Source organism: Balaenoptera borealis, assembly GCF_965194805.1.
Source record: "Balaenoptera borealis genome assembly, chromosome: 9".
NCBI classification, from domain to species: domain Eukaryota; kingdom Metazoa; phylum Chordata; class Mammalia; order Artiodactyla; family Balaenopteridae; genus Balaenoptera; species Balaenoptera borealis.
In genome coordinates, this window is record NC_138873.1 from 16,272,464 (window position 1) to 16,290,757 (window position 18,294).

Here is an 18,294-nt window from a genome sequence, read left to right on the forward strand (position 1 = left end):
CTAATGCTATTATCTCTTCTACATTAATTACGTGACATTGAACTGTAAGAAAAAGCTCTATCTCTTCCCCTTTATTTAATTTTATCAGTATGGACTGGTAGACTCTTATTCAGTGAATTAAAATCTATTACTATCTTTTTGATGCTTAAATTGTCCAAGATTTTAGGAGCGGGAGACCCTTGAAGCTGGATCTTAAGTCTTTTTGACACGTACTCACCATTCTCTGAGCATTTCCTCATTTTCTGGCAAAATAGGATGTTCCAGGCTCTTCGTGTATTTACCCCATTTCTCCAGGAAACCCTGGTTCCTATTAGTGAGGAATGAGACTTATAAACCAAGATCTCAGTACCAATTAACATTTGAGGGCCTGTGCTCTCTTGCAGTAAGAAGCGTATGGGACTCTTGAGAACCTAGTTTCTGTCCTCTCTACTTCCACCTCCCCAGTCCCTTGCCCCAGGCACATACCTAGTCTCTGAAATGGTAAAGTACAGGCTCACTTGTTGGCTTGTTGTACCAAAAGGACCCCTCCACACCACCTGGGCAGAGTGAAAACTGGGTTATAGCAAATGTAAAGCCCCCAGTGCTGCCCATTCAGTCCTTTTCAAAACATCATATCAGCCCGTACTTCAAGATCTTTTTCCTAAATTTGCAATCTAACTTTGTAATTCTGCTTGAGAACCTCATCCAGTAACCAGCCAAGCCACACCTTTAAATATAACCTTCCTTGTTGATATAGATACACATGTGCATTTAGCTCTTGATTTTGTGTCATCACCTTTATTCCCCATCCTCCCCGTTTCTGGAGGTCATTTGCCATTGCACATCTGGATAGTCAGTTCCCTTGAGTCCCTCTCACCATCGTTCTGTAGTCCCGTATTTCTGTTCTTTCAGCAACAGCAGTTCTATCGTAGTTCCTGAAACAAGGAAGGGTATGGGGAAGGTGGCTAATGCCTCTGGCCTTATGCAGTATTATCAATACCAAGGTTGCCCTCGCCTATCATCTAGGGTTTGGGTTGTAAGCCTTTTAACCATCTGTGGTTTGTAGAGCTCAATGTCCTATACCTTTTTCATTTTGTATCTGTACTTTTATACCCTGAGAATTGATGTGTAGAACCTGAGATACTATAATCAGCAAATCAGTTGTCCAAGATAAATTAAATTGAATTAATATGATTTGCTTGTTAAAACAGGAAGATATAAAGCTTTTCAAAAATATAGCATAGTGATTAAGAGTATGGGCTTTGGAATCAGGTAGACTTGTATTTAAGCGCCATCCCTGCTGTTTCTGGATGTATTACCATAAGCTACTTGGTCTTTCTAAATTTTATCCCCTCATATGTAAAATTACTTTAACACCTGTCTTATAGAGTTTTTGTAGGATAAATAAAATAACTTTTTTTAAAAATTTATTTTATTTATTTATTTTGGGCTGTGTTGGGTCTTCGTTGCTGCACGTGGGCTGTCTCTAGTTGCGTCGAGCGGGGGCTGCTCTTCGTTGTGGTGCGCAGGCTTCCTCATTGTGGTGGCTTCTCTTGTTGTGGAGTACAGGCTCTAGGCACGTGGGCTTCAGTAGTTGTGTCTCACAGGCTCTAGAGCACAGCCTCAGTAGTTGTGGCTCATGCGCTTAGTTGCTCTGAGGCATGTGGGATCTTCCCGGACCAGGGCTCAAACCAGTGTCCGCTGCATTGGCAGGCGGATTCTTAACCACTGCGCCACCAGGGAAGCCCCAAGATAACTTTTTTTTCTACCTAGTGTGTGCTCAATAAATGTTAGCTATTATTTCCCAAACATTCCAGGTAACTGAGATTTTTGTTATATATGCTATTGACTTAAACAGTTTCACCATTGCATTTTTTTAAATTTTAATGAAATATCTTAGAGGTTGATGACTACATTGAAAATGCTCTTTAATTTATCTAAATGCAAAAGTAGAATTATTAGGTTAAAAGTAGGATAAAAATAAATTCCCCAGAAGGAGGCTCACTTTAAAAAAAAGTTCTTATTTACCAATGGAAGTATGTTAGCCTTCAGTTTAAAACATATAGTGTTTCCATCACCCTTTGATTCTCTACTGTTTCAAGAATAGGGCAAAAGGACAAAGTATAATAAATAAACATAAAATCAGCTACGTTAAGAGGAGATCTTATCTGTGTCTTTGCTGAGTGTAGACATGACTTAACGTGCTAAAATCCTCAGGACTTGACAGCCAAAGAACAAGTGTATAGAATAGATTTTCTTCCCAAATCAGCCAGTGTGTCTTTGTTGGTAATATATGCCCAGTGTTGAGAAACTTACATTTGGGGAGATCAGAATAATATATTTCAAACAATTATAGAACAATTAGATGCTAAACTGGTAGTAGCTAGTGACTAAAAATAGCAGAATTCTTAGAAGGAGAAGGTAGTAGTTAGAAAGCTTCATGGAAGAGATAAAGCCATTAAGTCATAAAGAATGAATAGATTTTTTTTTTCCTATTTAAAATCTTTTGTTACCCATTCACTTAGAAAATCAGAAAATAGAGCAAGTGAAAAAAAAAAAACTCAGACTCACATTCTTACCCACCCAGAGTTCTGTTAATCTCATGGTATATGTTTTTAATCCTTCTCTATTGTGTGATTTTTTTTTTTTTTTTTTTTACTGTAACCGGAATCATAAAGTAGCCTGTTCTTTTCGATTATGAATGTATCCTAACAATCTTTCAATGTTGAGTTGGTCTATTCCTCTAAATAGTAGCTGTACAAATGACTAAAGAAAAGGAAATAAGAGCACAGAAACAAGTGTCTTCAGTGAAATGTCTCTCTTAAGTCTATTGCCCATTATGCAAATGAATGTTTTTTTAGTCTTGAGTTTTGAGAGTTCTTTATATAGTCTAGAGACTAGTCCTTTGTCAGTTATGTATTTTGCAGATATTTTCTTTAAGTGTGTAGCTTGTCTTTTCATTGTTTTAGCAGGATCTTTCACAAGGCAAAAGATTTTAATTTTGATAAAGTCCAACATTTCCTTTTAAAAGTTACGCTTTTGGTGTCAAGTTTGTAATTCTTTGCCTAGCCCTAGATCCCAAAATTTTTTTATTTTTTTCTTAAAAGTTTTATAATTTTATGTTTTACATCTAAGTCCATGATCTGTTTTGAGTTGATGTTCGTGTAACGTGTGAGACTTAGGTCAAGGTTCATTTTTTGCCTATGCATGTTCAATTGCTCCAGCACCATTTGTTGAAAAGGATTTGTTATAGCACAGGGAACTACATTCAATATCCTGTGATAAACTATAGGGAAAAAATATGAAAAAGAATGTGTATATATATATATAACTGAGTCACTGTACTGTACAGCAGAAATTAATACAACATTGTAAATATACTTCAATAAAATAAATTTTTTACACCTTGCTCAAAAATTATTTGGGCATATTTGTGTGGGTCTGTTTATGGGCTCTCTATTAAGTTTCATTGATATATGTATCTGTCTCTCAACCAATACTCCACACAGTCTTGGTTAGTATAGTTATATACTGTGTTATATATATAGTAAGCTTGAAATTGGGTAGACTAATTCATCCCATTTTATTCTTCCTTCTCAAAGTTATTTTAGCTATTCTAGTTCCTTTTTTTTCATGTAAATTTTGGAAGCAGCTTTTCTACATCTACAAAGAATCTTGCTGATATTTTGATAGGAATTATGTTAAACCTATGTATCAGTTTGGGGGAAATTGAGATCTTTGTTACATTGAGTGTTCCATTCCATGAACATGTTATCTCCTTTAGATCTTTGATTTCTTTCATCAGCATTGTGTAGTTTTCAGCATACAGCTCTTGCATATATTTTGTTAGATTTTAAACCTAAGTATTTCACTTTTCTAAGTGATTGTATAAGTGGTATTGTATTTTTTATTTCAGTATCCACATATTTATTGCTAGTATATAGAAATACAAGTGACTTAAAAAATTTTTTTAAATTGTGGTTTAAATATGTATAACGTAAAATTTACCATTTTAGCCATCTTTAAGTATGCAGTTCTTAAAGTGCAATTGAGTACATTCACATTGTTGTGGAACTATCACCACCATACATCCACAGAACGTTTTTAATTTTGCAAAACTGAAACTCTGTGCCCGTTAAACAATAACTCCCTGATAAGGAAAACTCTATTTTTCTTTCTGCTTGCTACTTACAAAACACTTCGGTACTCCAAATGTGTAGGAATTTTTTTCCACATCAAGCAGTTCTTTGACACCAGTTGTGTGTCCTACAGTGTAACTCAACTGGCATCAGATCCACAGGTTAAGAGTTCAGTTGCACAGGGTGCCCCCACATCACATGCCAGTTGCAAGTCCAGCTTGTCACCTGTGCTTCTGACCAACTGGTATAAATCAGAGGTTACCAAAACTCCCCCCTTGGGTTTGATAATTTGCTAGAGCAGCTCACAGAACTCAGGAAAACAGTTTTCTTACTAGATTACCAGTTTATTACAAAGAATGCAATTCAGCAACAGCTAGATGGAAGAGAAGCCCAGGGCAAGGTATGTGGGAAGGGACGCAGAGCTTCCATGCCTTCTCCAGACACGCCACCCTCCTAGCACCTCCGCATGTTCACCAAACCCTATCCTTTTGGGCTTTTGTGGAGGCTTCATTACGTGGGTATGATTGATTAAATCATTGGCCATTGGTGATTCATTGAACCTCCAACCTCTCTTTCTCCCCAGAGGTTGTGTGGTAGCACTGTAAGTTCCAGCCCTCTAATCACAAGTTTGGTTCCCCTGGCAACAGTCCCCATCCTATGATTAACTAGGGGCTTTCCAAAAATCACCTCATTAACGTAAACTCAGGTTGAGTTGAAGGGGCTTGTTATGAATAACAAAAAACACCTCTTTACCTTTACTGCTCTGGATCTATTTCAGGAGCTAGGAACAAAAACTGAATATTATAACAAAAGATGCTTCCATTGCTCTTATCAGTTAGGAAATCATAAGGGTTTTAGGGGTTATATGCCAGGAATAGGACTAAAACTAAGTATGTATTTCTCATTATAAATCATAATATCGCATTCCCTGTTCCTTCCCCCTGCCCACAGCCCCTGGCAACCACTATTCTACTTTCTGTCTCTCTGAGTTTGATTCCTCTAAGTACCTCATATGAGTGGAATCATACAGTATTTGTTCTTTTGTGACTGGCTTTTTCTACTTAGCATAATGTCTTCAGGGTTCATCCATTTGATAGCATGTGTCAGAATTTCATTCCTTTTTAAGGCTAATATTCCAGTGCATGTATATACCATATTTTGTTTATCCAGTCATCCATCGAAGGACACTTTGGTTGCTTCCACCTTTTGGCTATTGTAAATAATGCTTCTATGTCATGGGTATGTAAATGTCTCTTCAAGACCCTGCTTTCAAGTCTTTTGGAGATATATATGTATATATATATATATATATTCATATACAGAAGTATTTGTGTATAATTCTATTTTTAATTTTTTGAGGAATCACCAAACTTTTCCACAGTGGCTGCATCATTTTACATTTCTACTAACAGTGCACAAGGTTCCAATTTCTCCAAATCTTTGCCAACACTTGTTATTTTCTTTTTTTAAAAAATAAATTTATTGGACTTCCCTGGTGGTGCAGTAGTTAAGAATCCGCCTGCCAATGCAGGGGACGCGGGTTCGAGCCCTGGTTGGGGAAGATCCCACATGCCGTGGAGCAGCTAAGCCGGTGCACCACAACTACTGAAGCCCGTGCGCCTGGAGCCCATGCTCCGCAACAAGAGAAGCCACCGCAATGAGAAGCCCACGCACCACAAGGAAGAGTAGCCTCTGGTCTTCGCTAGAGAAAGCCCGCGTGCAGCAACGAAGACCCAACGCAGCCAAAAATAATAAATAAATAAATAAATTTATTAAAAAAAATAAAAAATAAAAAAAAAATAAATTTATTTATTTATGGCTGCGTTGGGTCTTCGCTGCTGTGCGCGGGCTTTCTCTAGTTGCAGTGAGCAGGGGTTACTCTTTGTTGTGGTGTGCAGGCTTCTCATTGCAGTGGCTTCTCTTGTTGCGGAGCATGGGCTCTAGGCGCGTGGGCTTCAGTAGTTGTGGCACGCAGGCTCAGTAGTTGTGGCTTGTGGGCTCCAGAGCGCAGGCTCAGTTGCCCCATGGCATGTGGGATCTTCCCAGACCAGGGATCGAATCCGTGTATCCTGCATTGGCAGGCAGACTCTTAACCCACCAGGGAAGTCCCTGCCAACACTTGTTATTTTCTGTGTGTGGTTTTTTTAGTTAGTTAGTTTGTTTTAGTTTTGTAATAGCCATCCAAATGGTGTGAACTAGTATCTCACTGAGGTTTTGATTTGCATTTCCCTAATGATAAAATTGACTTGTTATGAATATTTAGTATCCTGCCACCTTGCTGAAGTCATTTATTAATTCTAGGAGAATTTTTGTAGATTCCTTGGAATTCTCTGGGTAAACATCATGCCATCTGAAAAAGAACAGTTTTATTTCTTCCTTTTGGATTTGTATGTGTATATGTCCTTTTCTTGCTCTGTTACACTGGCTACAACTTCTAGCACTATGTTGAATAAGTGTGATGAAAGTGGACATCCTGATCGTAGTAGGAAAAGCATTCAGTGTTTCATCATTAAATATAATGTTAGCTGTAGAATTTTTTTGTGTGCTTCTTACCAAGTTGAAGAAATTCCCCTTTATCCTGAATGGATGTTGAGTTCTGTCATGTGCTTTTTGGCATCTGTTGCATGATCGTGTAGTTTTCCTTCTTTGCCTGTTATTATGTGGATTATATTGATTTATTTATTGTTTGAATTTTGAACTAGCCTTGCATCCTTGGAATAAACCTCACTTGGTCATGGTATATAATTCTCTTTATATCTTACTGAATTCTATTTGGTAATATTTTGTTAAGGATTTTTGCATCTATATTTATGAGGGATATTGGTCTATAATTTTTTTGTTTTGTTTTTTTAGCTCTCTTTGATTTTGGTATCACAGTAATAGTAGCTTCATAAAATGAATTGAAAAATGTTCATTCTGTCTTCTGGAAGAGATTGTGTAGAATTGGTAGTTCTTGTTTAAATGTCAGATAAAATTTTCCAGTGAAACCATCTGGGCTTGGATATCTTTTTTGGAAGTTTTAAAATTATGAATTCAATTTCCCTAGAAGTTGAAGGGCTGTTTAAATGGTCTTTTTCATAATAGTTGAGTTGTGGTGGTTTGTGTTTTTCAAATAGTGATCCATTTTGTCGAAGTTGTCAAATTTATGTCAAATTTATTTTGAGCACCAAAAAGGAGTCTACATTCTTTTTTAACCTCTCTACTGCTTTCTTTTACCTCCTGGTAGTTGTTAGTATTTTCCCTTAGAAATGTCAAAATTTGAAATTCCATAGCTCCCCTTGGCCGACCTATTATAGAATTGTTTCTCCTTTCTGCCTATCTGAAATTTGTTTTGCTTTGTCTGCAAACATTCCCTCAGCACTGTGTTCTATGAGAGAAAATAAGGTGAGAACTGTTGATATAAAGTGCCTTATATCTGTGTTTCCCTGGGCTTGCAGTTTAAGTTTCTAATAGTCAGGGACAGTGTCTTCTTTCTATCCCCCACAGCTGCTCGTACAGAATAGATTCTTGGTAAGTATCTGTGAATGAATAACAACTTCATAAATACTTAGAAGAAAAGATAACCTCCTCTTCTAAATGTTATACAACACCTTCCTTGAATCTTTAATATTCCTATTGGATACTAAATATGTACATTGTGAGACAGGCACTTATTTGGTCATCTAGTGTAAGACTTTGAATATCATAAATATTGGTTAAGTCTAGACATTCGTACTGACTTTAGACAGCACCAGTGACAAAGAAATCATCATGTTATGGGCAAAAAAATGTTATGAATTTTGGAGATGGGGTAACAATCCTAGTACAAGACCAAGTAAATGATTATTTACACCAATATAGTTTCATAAATTTTCTTGGCTTATAAAATTCACGACTGTCTCAGCAGTTTTTTCACAGCACCTCTAGGACAAAAAGAATACCCATCCATTTGAAATTTGGTTAAAACAACTGTTTATGTCCCAACAACACCTTTTGGACACTGTACAGTTTCTCAGACCTTGGAGTCATAGTGGACATTCCACTGTCATTCCTCTTCCACATTGATTTTTCCCAGTATATGTTTTATCACAGCAGCTGCCAAAAATCCAGCTTCACAAAAAATAAGGGGTTATTGAAAGGAATGCAGCAGTCTTAACATAGAAACTGTGAACTACCTCGAGCTGGTAGTTCACCCCATGTTCAAACAGGTGTTTTTGTACTTCCCTCAAAAACCTGAAAAATCCCGCAGTGCCCTGTGAGTTCGCTGTTGTGCCTTGGAGTGCTTTAGTGTGCAGCTTGCGGCCCTAATGACTGTCATCACAGAGGGTGGGAGGGAGAATCTCTCTGAAGGACTGAGGTGTATTTTGGAGGGATGTGGGAATAGTGAAAAGGGATGTTTTGGGAGCATCAATGGGGACCGAGTACGTGTTAAAGATTGACCCATAATCTTAGCTAAATAAACCATCTGTCTATAACCTTATCTCTTCTAAAGCTTTGAGTTAAATGCCATACATATCTAATGTTCACTAGGGACTACAGTTTATCTCAATATTAATTTTTACTATTGTCAGTTCATATGCATAATATTTTTATTTTTCTTTAATACCATTGTCATACTTTTTATGTAAAAATAAAAATTCAGTATGAAACTCTGATGTTGATGTTGAAGGATGACTTATAGTCTTTGATTCTATCCTTATTACTTGTACTATTACATTAGCTTTTTAAAAATGTCACTTGAGTCCAATCTTTGTTTCTGACTCATAGAAACAAAATATAATTTTTGAGTCAATCAAAAGCTCTTGTTTTTTCTCTCTATTTGTGTAGAACAAATCACCTGCTGCAGTTACAGAACCAGAGACAAATAAATTTGATAGTACTGGATACGATAAGGACTTAGTAGAAGCTTTGGAAAGAGATATAATTTCTCAGAATCCCAATGTTCGATGGTAAGTTATATCACAACAAAATAATTGGATGTTGCTTTTTGGAACAGAAAATGGAACAAATGTGGGCATGTACTGAAGATCAGTCCTTGAGGATAGAACCTGAGGACATACAATGTGAGCATGACACATAATGAAAAACTTGACTTTGGTTCAGGCTGTACCAGTTTTTGTCTGAGATTTTTTAATTTAATAAAATAAATAAATAATAATAAAATTTTTATTGAATTAAAAATTCTACATACAGAATGGGAACAAGATCACAGAAATTACACCTTCTTTTTGGGACATTCTCCAGTGGTAAAATGGCAGTCATTCTTATGCACGTGTATTGCTTGTTATCTTTAGGTTTATACAAGATATGTTGCTTTTATATCCTATTAGAGCAGTGGTTCTTAACTTTATTACTGTTATATCTAAGGGGTAAATTAGGAGTTTGGGATTAACATATACACACTGCTACATATAAAATAGATAACCAACAAGGACCTACTGTATAGCATAGGGAACTATACTTAATATTTTGTAATAACCTAAAGGGAAAAGAATCCCTTTGGAATAACCTAAGGGAAAAGAATCTGAAAAAAAAAAAATAGATATAGTTGTATGTCTAACTGAATCACCCTGCTGTACACCTGAAACTAATACAACATTGTAAATCGACTATACTTCAATTAAAAAAATAAAAATAAATATTATATCTAATCAAAGAACTGTAATTTATCACAATGAGTTATAAATCTCCCTTTCCCACAAAGTTAGGTACATTCTGTTATATGTTTTTTGTTAAAACTTTAATTATTTTTAGGTATAGTTTTGAGGGATATTTTAAAACATATTATCCTGTCATATATCATAATATATTATCATGCCACATGTACCGGTTGTTGTAGTAGTAGTAGTGTCCCAGTGGTTGGAGATGACGTCACGGCAATCTCTATGATACTCTTTAATCTTGGTGTCTACCTCTTGATAGGGTTGGGGGCAAAGCAGCAGTTTCGCAACCTGTGTCTGCTTTATGCCCTTTTTATTCTTTATGGGTTTTTTTAATGGGCTCATTGTTTCTAAATCATGGAATTTATGGAATGAGCATTTTAAGAGCAGAAGTTTAAAATGAGATGGCATAATAATACTTAAATTGTAGGCCTGTAGACCTGTGTTCTCATTCACCAAGCTGAAAATCATTACTCCCAAGAATTGAAGATTCAGGGACTTCCCTGGTGGTCCAGTGGCTAAGACTCTGTGCTCCCAATGCAGGGGGCTCGAGTACGATCCCTGGTCGGGAACTGGATCCCGCCTGCTGCAACTGAAGATCCCACACATGGCAACGAAGATCCCACGTGCCGCAACTAAGACCTGATGCGGCCAAATAAATAAATAAATATTTTTAAAAATTAAAAAAGAATCGAAGATTCACATTGTGCTCTTTCTACATACTGGTTGGTGTGGCAGGCCTTGTCACAGTGTGTTAGTTCACTAGTGCCTAGGAAGAAGCTTAGCATTCGGTCAGCAACGTCAAGTCATGTGCTTTCAGCGATTCTCAAGAATGACTACATAGAGTTAAATATGTGATCTAAGGTTGTTGATAAAATATCTTCTCTTTCAGGGATGATATTGCTGATTTAGTAGAAGCTAAAAAGTTGCTTAAGGAAGCTGTGGTGTTACCAATGTGGATGCCAGAATTCTTCAAAGGCATTAGGAGACCATGGAAAGTAAGTGTATTACTATAACGGCATTATCAAAGCAAATGGCAAGTGCATTGCTGTAGAAAGCCAATATTTATCTGTGTTGGGGGAAGTGGGAGGAGAAAGTAGAGCAGGTAAAGAAAATTTTAAACTATGTTGTGTTATTCAGAACTTTGTTTAGACCAAGAGCTACTGCAAGGTTTCCAGAATAAGAAATAGGTACAGGACTTCCCTGGTGGCACAGCGGTTAAGACTCCACCTGCCAATGCAGGGGACATGGGTTCGAGCCCTGGTCCGGGAAGATCCCACATGCTGCGGAGCAACTAAGCCCATGTGCCATAACTACTGAGCCCACGTGCCACTACTACGGAAGCCTGCGCACCTAGAGCCTGTGCTCTGCAACAAGAGAAGCCACTGCAATGAGAAGCCTGCACACAGCAACGAAGACCCAACGCAGCATAAATAAATGAATGAATGAATAAATAAATTTACTAAAAGAAAAGGAATAGGTACAATGTGGTATTTGGAAAGTTGGACACATAGCAGATTTATAATGAGCTTATATTTGCAAATATGAACAGGTCACCTAATGCAAAAATACTCCATTTTACGTGTTGTGTTGCAGAACTTACATCTGTATTTCTTGGAATTGTTCTTAAGAAATTAATAAGGTATATCTGTATCTAATGAGTACTTTTTAAAAGTCATGGGCTGATATGAAAAGAGACTGTCCATAAAAGTCTTGGGTTTGGGAAATGTGCTAATGGCTAACTCTGTACTTATTTTTAAAAATTCTTGAAAGGTTAAGTGATAAGCAAGATACAAAATTATAGACATACAGCTATGTAAAAAAAAAAAAAACAAAAAAAAAACTAATTTGAGCAAAAAGACTAGCAGGAAATATATCCAGATACTAATAGTACCTGTGTTAGGGTATGATACTATATCAGTACTATAATATTGATTATATTTTTTCTCATCTCTTAGTTCCAATTTTTTAATAATGTGTAGTTACCCTACTTTTATAATGGAAAAAGCAAATTTGTGATAAAGTATCCTTCTGTTTATCTTTGTCTTTTACTTGTCTTAATATTATGTGTAAGTTGGTTGAAAATTGATCCTTAGTAATGGAATTCTTGTGAATTAGAACAATGGCACATAAATCCTTCGCTGATGCTATTATATTCCCAACAGGGAGTGTTGATGGTTGGCCCACCTGGCACAGGAAAGACCCTCCTTGCTAAAGCAGTAGCTACTGAGTGCAAGACAACGTTCTTCAATGTCTCTTCATCAACTCTGACTTCCAAATACAGAGGAGAGTCTGAGAAGCTTGTTCGTCTTCTGTTTGAAATGGTGAATGCTTGAGCCAACCCTAATGATTCTTTACCTCTAGAAGGGGAGAAAGTGAGTTGTAACTACAGCGTGTAGAATCGCTAGGCAGGATGCTTTTGTGCCCAGAGTGTCATTCCTCTGCTCTTGAAGGTAGAAAATTTTTATTCATTACTAACATGAATAACTTGCTTTTCTCTTTGACTCCTTTTCTCTGGAGGAAGGGCTGTCTCTGTTAGCTTATGGACATGCTCATGTTACGGGATCTGCATTACTGATCTGCTATAGGAATGTGAAATTATTAGGGTTTTTAAATCAGGCTTAGTTATAGTAAATGCAGTATTAGAACAATAATGAGAAAAGGTGAAAATCATAAGTAGATATGGAACTGAGATACCTCCAATCTATTAACTGTATCAAATACCCTGAGTTTAATTAACCAGTCTTTGGATTAAGTTCTTCGCTTCTTTGAGTTTCTTTTTCCTTCTTCCACTGCCACTCATCTGAGTATCAGTAGAAGAAATGTAATTCAACAAGTTCTGGTTGAGTGTTTAGGTTGAATTCAACAGCTTTTTAGACTTCAGACTTTAAGTTTCACTTACTATTTCCGTCTTACTTCATTTAAGAAATTGTGTAGTTATATGCATAAGGACAGAGTTATGTTTATTATATAGATAGTGAAAAAGATTTACATTCCTGGTCATGGTGGACAAAACCTTAGGTGACCATGCTAATATTATACCAGATCTTCCTTCCTAGGCTGAGAATAAAACAAACAAAACCCCTCACAATTTCATGTTATCTGTTTTCTGTAAAGGCTTCTTCTTGTTTCAGTTCCCATTTTCTTTCTCCTTCAACTTCGATAATTCATAAGGCAGGATGTAAATTCTGACAGGTTCTTATGGATTATTAATAGTCCATCCCACAATAGGAATCTAATGGAGAACCTCTTAGATCATTTTGAAAAATTAGCTTGCTATTTGCTTCAGGGGTAAAATTATATTGTCAGTATTCCAGAATAACTAGGCTTTTTTAAAATGTAAGCTAGGGGACTTCCCTGGTGGTCCAGTGGGTAAGACTCCACGCTCCCAGTGCCAGGGGCCTGGGTTCGATCCCTGGTCGGGGAACTAGATCCCGCATGCATGCCGCAACTAAGAAGTCTGCATGCCGCAACTAAGACCCGGAGCAGCCAAAAAAAATAATAAATAAATAAATATTTTTAAAATTTTATTTTAAAAAATGTAAGCTAAATAGGGTGAATGGGGACTTCTCTGATGGTCCAGTGGTTAAGACTCTGCGCTCCCACTGCAGGGGGCACAGGTTCAAACCCTGGTTGGGGAACTAAGATATCCCGCATGCCAAAAAAGAAAAAAAAAAAAAAAAAAAGTAAATAGGGTGAATGGCTAAGTGTGGCGTCTTTAGAGTCAGGTGGCCTGGGTTTAGATCCCACTTCTGTCACTTTCCTAGATGGCTAACTGTGGGAAAATTCCTCTCCTGTCCCTCAGTTGCTTTATCTATAAGAGGAGGACAATAATTTAGGACCTACCTCTGTAATGTTTGGAGGGTGAAATCAGCCAATACATGTAAACTGCTTAATACAGAGCCTGACTCATAAGGACTCATAAATATTAACTGTTACTGCTTAAGAGTTACTTGATATTTTTTTTTAATGTAGGGTTTTATATTAAGGAGAAAGGACTATTTTCTTCTATGAGGGAAAGCCTCTTACAAAGTGGTAATTTGCAACATTTTTGTATACTGCAGTTTATAAAAATATATCAAACAACTTTTTTACTGGCTTCCCTGGTATTGCCTAGGAAAATCTTAACCATCTTTAAATAAATCCTGGCTTATCTAGAGCGCGCTACTCTGAGTTGCCCACTTGAGCAGCGGCTCAGCCACAAACCAGTGCCTGCAGATTGGAGCTTCTGCCTGTCTGAATTTTGGTTATGGCTCATTTGAAACCACCTTGATTTTCTTCTGTTCATCATATGGACTTTCTCGAGTAAAATTGTACTGCCTCTCAAATCTTGGTTTTGACTACAGATGACTGCCTCTCTCTTGAGTGCCCCTCCCCCCGAATCTCAAAGTGAGCATTCCTCAGGGCCTGTATTTTGAATAAGGCCACTTAAATATTATAAAAGTCTGTCCAGGGTTTTTCACATGACATGGTAACAAACACATATAAAAACTTAATTGTATAGTTTTTGTTGTATTGTCAGGAACTTTCATTTTCAAGTGTCAGAAATCTAATCAAATGAACAACAATCTCAGTTGTTCCAGCAAAATTCCAGAGATTAATGTTTGGTCTCTTTTGAGTCACATGCTTATGCCTGGACCCTCCTGGGACTCCAGCAGAGTTGGCCTCTCTTGAAGTAATGGAATAAGAATGAGAAAGAGATGATTTACAAATGAAAAAGGGAGCTTCTGTTATCAGAAGGAGCCCTGCTGTGCAGGCAGAAACAATTGGTTTCCTCTCCAAGTCTCTCTACATTACTTTCTCAGGTCATCCAAAGCCAATTTTAAATGTGTCACATAGCCTCTGCTTTAAGTCAGACCTTTCTACACACCCTCAGTATTTGGGAAGACTCAGTCTAGTAATTTTTGCTTGAAATTTAATTTTTCTTATTGGTTCTGTTGGTAGATGGTTGCTGGCTAGAATTTCAGTTATAAATTTTCTTGCATGTTTGCTTTTTTCTTTCTTTCCCTCCATCCAGTTTTTTTTTTCTCCTTCTGTCCGTTTCTTGAAAAGAAAGTACAAAATTTTTTGTACACAGTACCTAAGATCCAAGTAGGGATACCTTATTAAAAATGTATTATTAGGGCTCTTGGTTAAGAATCTGCCTGCCAATGCAGGGGACACGGGTTCAATCCCTGGTCCGGGAAGATCCCACATGCCGCGGAGCAACTAAGCCCTTGCGCCACAACTACTGAGCCTGCATGCCACAATTACTGAAGCCTGCGTGCCTAGAGCCCATGCTCTGTAACAAGAGAAGCCACCACAATAAGCCTGCGCACTGCAACGAAGAGTAGGCCCTGCTCACCACAACTAGAGAAAGCCTGCACACAGCAACGAAGACCCAATGCAGCCAAAAATAAATAAATAAAATAAATAAATTTTAAAAAGTGTATTATTGTCCATCCATTATTATTATTATCTTACTATCCCTTTGGAGGCAATAGATGACTTAGAATTCAAGTTTTTAACTAGAAAAGAAAGTGAGATTTAACTATAGGATTTTCCAAGTGAACAGACTAAAACTGAATCTATACTTTGGAAGCACTGTGCTTTCAACACAGTTAATCACCTCTTAGAGGATACTGAATTATAACCTCATGGTCCAAAGAATTGATGGACCCAGTACAATTGCGTGTTCAAATCTGTAATGTTCACTTGCCATTGTGGACTTCCATTTTTAGAAGAACCTTTAAAATGCTGTTTGATCACTTAAGCTCTGTTTTGAGAAATCTTTGCCATCATTTACGTTCCAGCTTTCTTGTGCAATGATTTTGTAAGTTTGGATATTTTGGTTAGAAAATGATTAACAATAAACATTAGTTACTATAATAAAATGCTTATCAACTATACTCCAATTAAGAAAAAGTCTACTAAAAACAAAAAGAACAATAAGTAAATAAAATTAAATGCCTCTTCAGTCTCCTTAAGAAACGGGTGATACTATTGAGTCTTACACAGCTGTTTACTAGATGATACTTGACTAGATCTATTAGTTAATGGATCAATCTTCCCTGTCCTTTGGTTTGGGGAAGAAATGCATTTAAGGTACAAAAATAAACTTGGGGGATATTATTCAGCCATAAAAAAAAATGAAGTACTGGGACTTCCTGGTGGCGCAGTGGTTAAGAATCCACCTGCCAATGCAGGGGACACGGGTTCAATCCCTGGTCCGGGAAGATCCCACATGCCGCGGAGCAACTAAGCCCGTGTGCCACAACTACTGAGCCTGCATGCCGCAACTACTGAAGCCTGCGTGCCTAGAGCCCATGCTCTGCAACAAGAGAAGCCACTGCAATGAGAAGCCCGCGTGCTGCAACGAAGAATAGACCCCGCTGTCCGCAACTAGAGAAAGCCTGCGTGCAGCAACGAAGACCCAATGCAGACAAAAAAAAGAGTGAAGTACTGTACATGCTACAATATAGATAAACATTGAAAACATGCTAAGTGAAAGAAGGCAGACACAAAAGGCCACATATTGTATGATCCCATTTATTTGAAATGTCCAGAATAGGTAAATGCATAAAGACAGAAAATAGATTTGTGATTACCAGGGGCTAGGGGGAGGGAAGTATGGGTTATTTTTGGAGGGCAGTGAAAATGTTCTGGAATTTGATAGTGATGATGGTTGCACAACATTGTTAATATACTAAATACTGAATCGTCACTTTAAAATGGTTTAAGTGGTGAATTTTATGGTATATGAATTTTATCTCAAACAAAAAAAACTGAGGCCGTTAAATTGACCTCTAATTGACAACTTAAGAGGATAAAAATCAGTTGACCCTTGAACAACGTGAAGGTTAATCTGCATATAACTTATAGTGAGCCCTCTGTATCCACGGTTCCTCTACATCCTTCGGTTCAACCAACCACAAACTGTGTAGTACCGTAGTATTTACTATGGAAAAGTATCCACATTATGAGTGGACCCATGCAGTTCAAACCCGAGTTGTTCAAGGTTCAGCTGTACTTGTATTAGTCAAATGAAAAATGGCAATTTAATTAGAATCCCTTAGAGGGAATCTATGTGATTTTATTTAAGGTAACAAACAAAAATTTCTCTTTAACAAAAATTTTTCTAGAACTTTAGAACACTTGTCAGTATCTGTAAATGTCTTTCCACCACTGTTGTCCATATTATTGTAGTGTACAGGATAATCCTGTATTTATATGACTCATAAACAAATACATGTTGAATATAATCAGTTATAGTATTGAAGAGTATAAAAAATTGCCACGTAAGATTTAAGTGTATGATAGGTCTATACTGGAAGCTGTATCTTAGCTGTTCCCGTTCTATCCTCTCTCCCCAGTCTTAGGCAAAGGGGGCGCGATGCACAGGGTGGCAGGCTCCACGGCTCTTTTCTGATTGTTAAACTATACATGACTTTTCCATGAAATAAAAACCTCGTGTTGCATGGCTTCTCCCTTTAGGCTCGATTTTACTCTCCAGCCACCATATTTATTGATGAGATAGATTCCATTTGTAGCCGCAGAGGGACTTCCGAAGAGCACGAGGCAAGCAGAAGGGTGAAAGCCGAGCTGCTGATTCAGATGGACGGTATGCGAGTGTCTCTGCGTGAGCTGAGCGAGCCCCACTCACAGTGCTGACCCACACAGCCCCAGTGACGCGGGGCTGGCCAGTAGGTCCTGGAGATTGCCGGCGGTAAACTGGGGGCACTGACAGTGGTGACACACCAGCAGTTATGGCTGTTTATTCACAGGACACCCTCTGTCATACACACTGATCTCATTTTTAGCCATGAAATTGAAATAGATGCCGATTAACTGGCCTTAGAGAGGGATATGTATGGTTTTGAAGAATTTTTTAAATTGCTATGTAGTTGTGCTGAACTAGTCTTTTGATCAAATCTATTTTGAGTCCTATTTTTTGCACACTGCAAAAACTCATTTTTCTTGGACCACAAATTCACATACGTACCAGTTAGCTTTATAAGTCTTAGGGAGGCTTGATGATTACCCTGCTTTTAATGTTGTGCTAAATATTTGATGATCTTTAAGTAGTTGAGCTTTGTTTTTTATTTTTTTACTGTGTTCTTATCCTTCCTCAAGGTGTTGGAGGTGCTTCTGAAAATGATGACCCTTCCAAAATGGTTATGGTTCTGGCAGCTACTAATTTTCCCTGGGATATTGATGAGGCTTTAAGACGACGTCTTGAAAAAAGAATCTATATTCCATTACCATCAGGTATCTTTATTTGAATCAGAAAGGTCATGTTAACTCTTAGGTCGTTTTGCTTAGAAATTTTAAAATTTGGTATTAATTAACTTTCCTTTAAAAGACAAATGTAGGATGTCTTTCCTTATTTTAACTGGTTTGGCTATATCTGGAGCCTAAAGCCTTGATACTAGGAAATTTAACATTCAATGAAATACTTCAATTTTAAAAAATAAAAATTAATTAATTAATTAAAATTTAAGAGTAAATACAATAAGAATAGGTCTTAAATTTTTTAAGCAAATGAGCTCTAAGAATTG

The 18,294-nt window shown here is 37.2% G+C and overlaps 1 protein-coding gene across 2 annotated transcripts in view; it reads left to right on the top strand.

The window, feature by feature from the left end:
* KATNA1 (katanin catalytic subunit A1) overlaps positions 1 to 18,294 on the top strand; it is a 36,424-nt gene that overhangs the window by 14,708 nt on the left and 3,422 nt on the right. For both annotated transcript variants that reach the window (XM_082405519.1, XM_082405520.1), the window contains exons 5-9: positions 8,925 to 9,046; positions 10,650 to 10,755; positions 11,923 to 12,081; positions 17,231 to 17,357; positions 17,870 to 18,004. In XM_082405519.1, the coding sequence (XP_082261645.1) occupies positions 8,925 to 9,046; positions 10,650 to 10,755; positions 11,923 to 12,081; positions 17,231 to 17,357; positions 17,870 to 18,004 (649 nt within the window). The remainder of the gene's footprint in view (positions 1 to 8,924; positions 9,047 to 10,649; positions 10,756 to 11,922; positions 12,082 to 17,230; positions 17,358 to 17,869; positions 18,005 to 18,294) is intronic.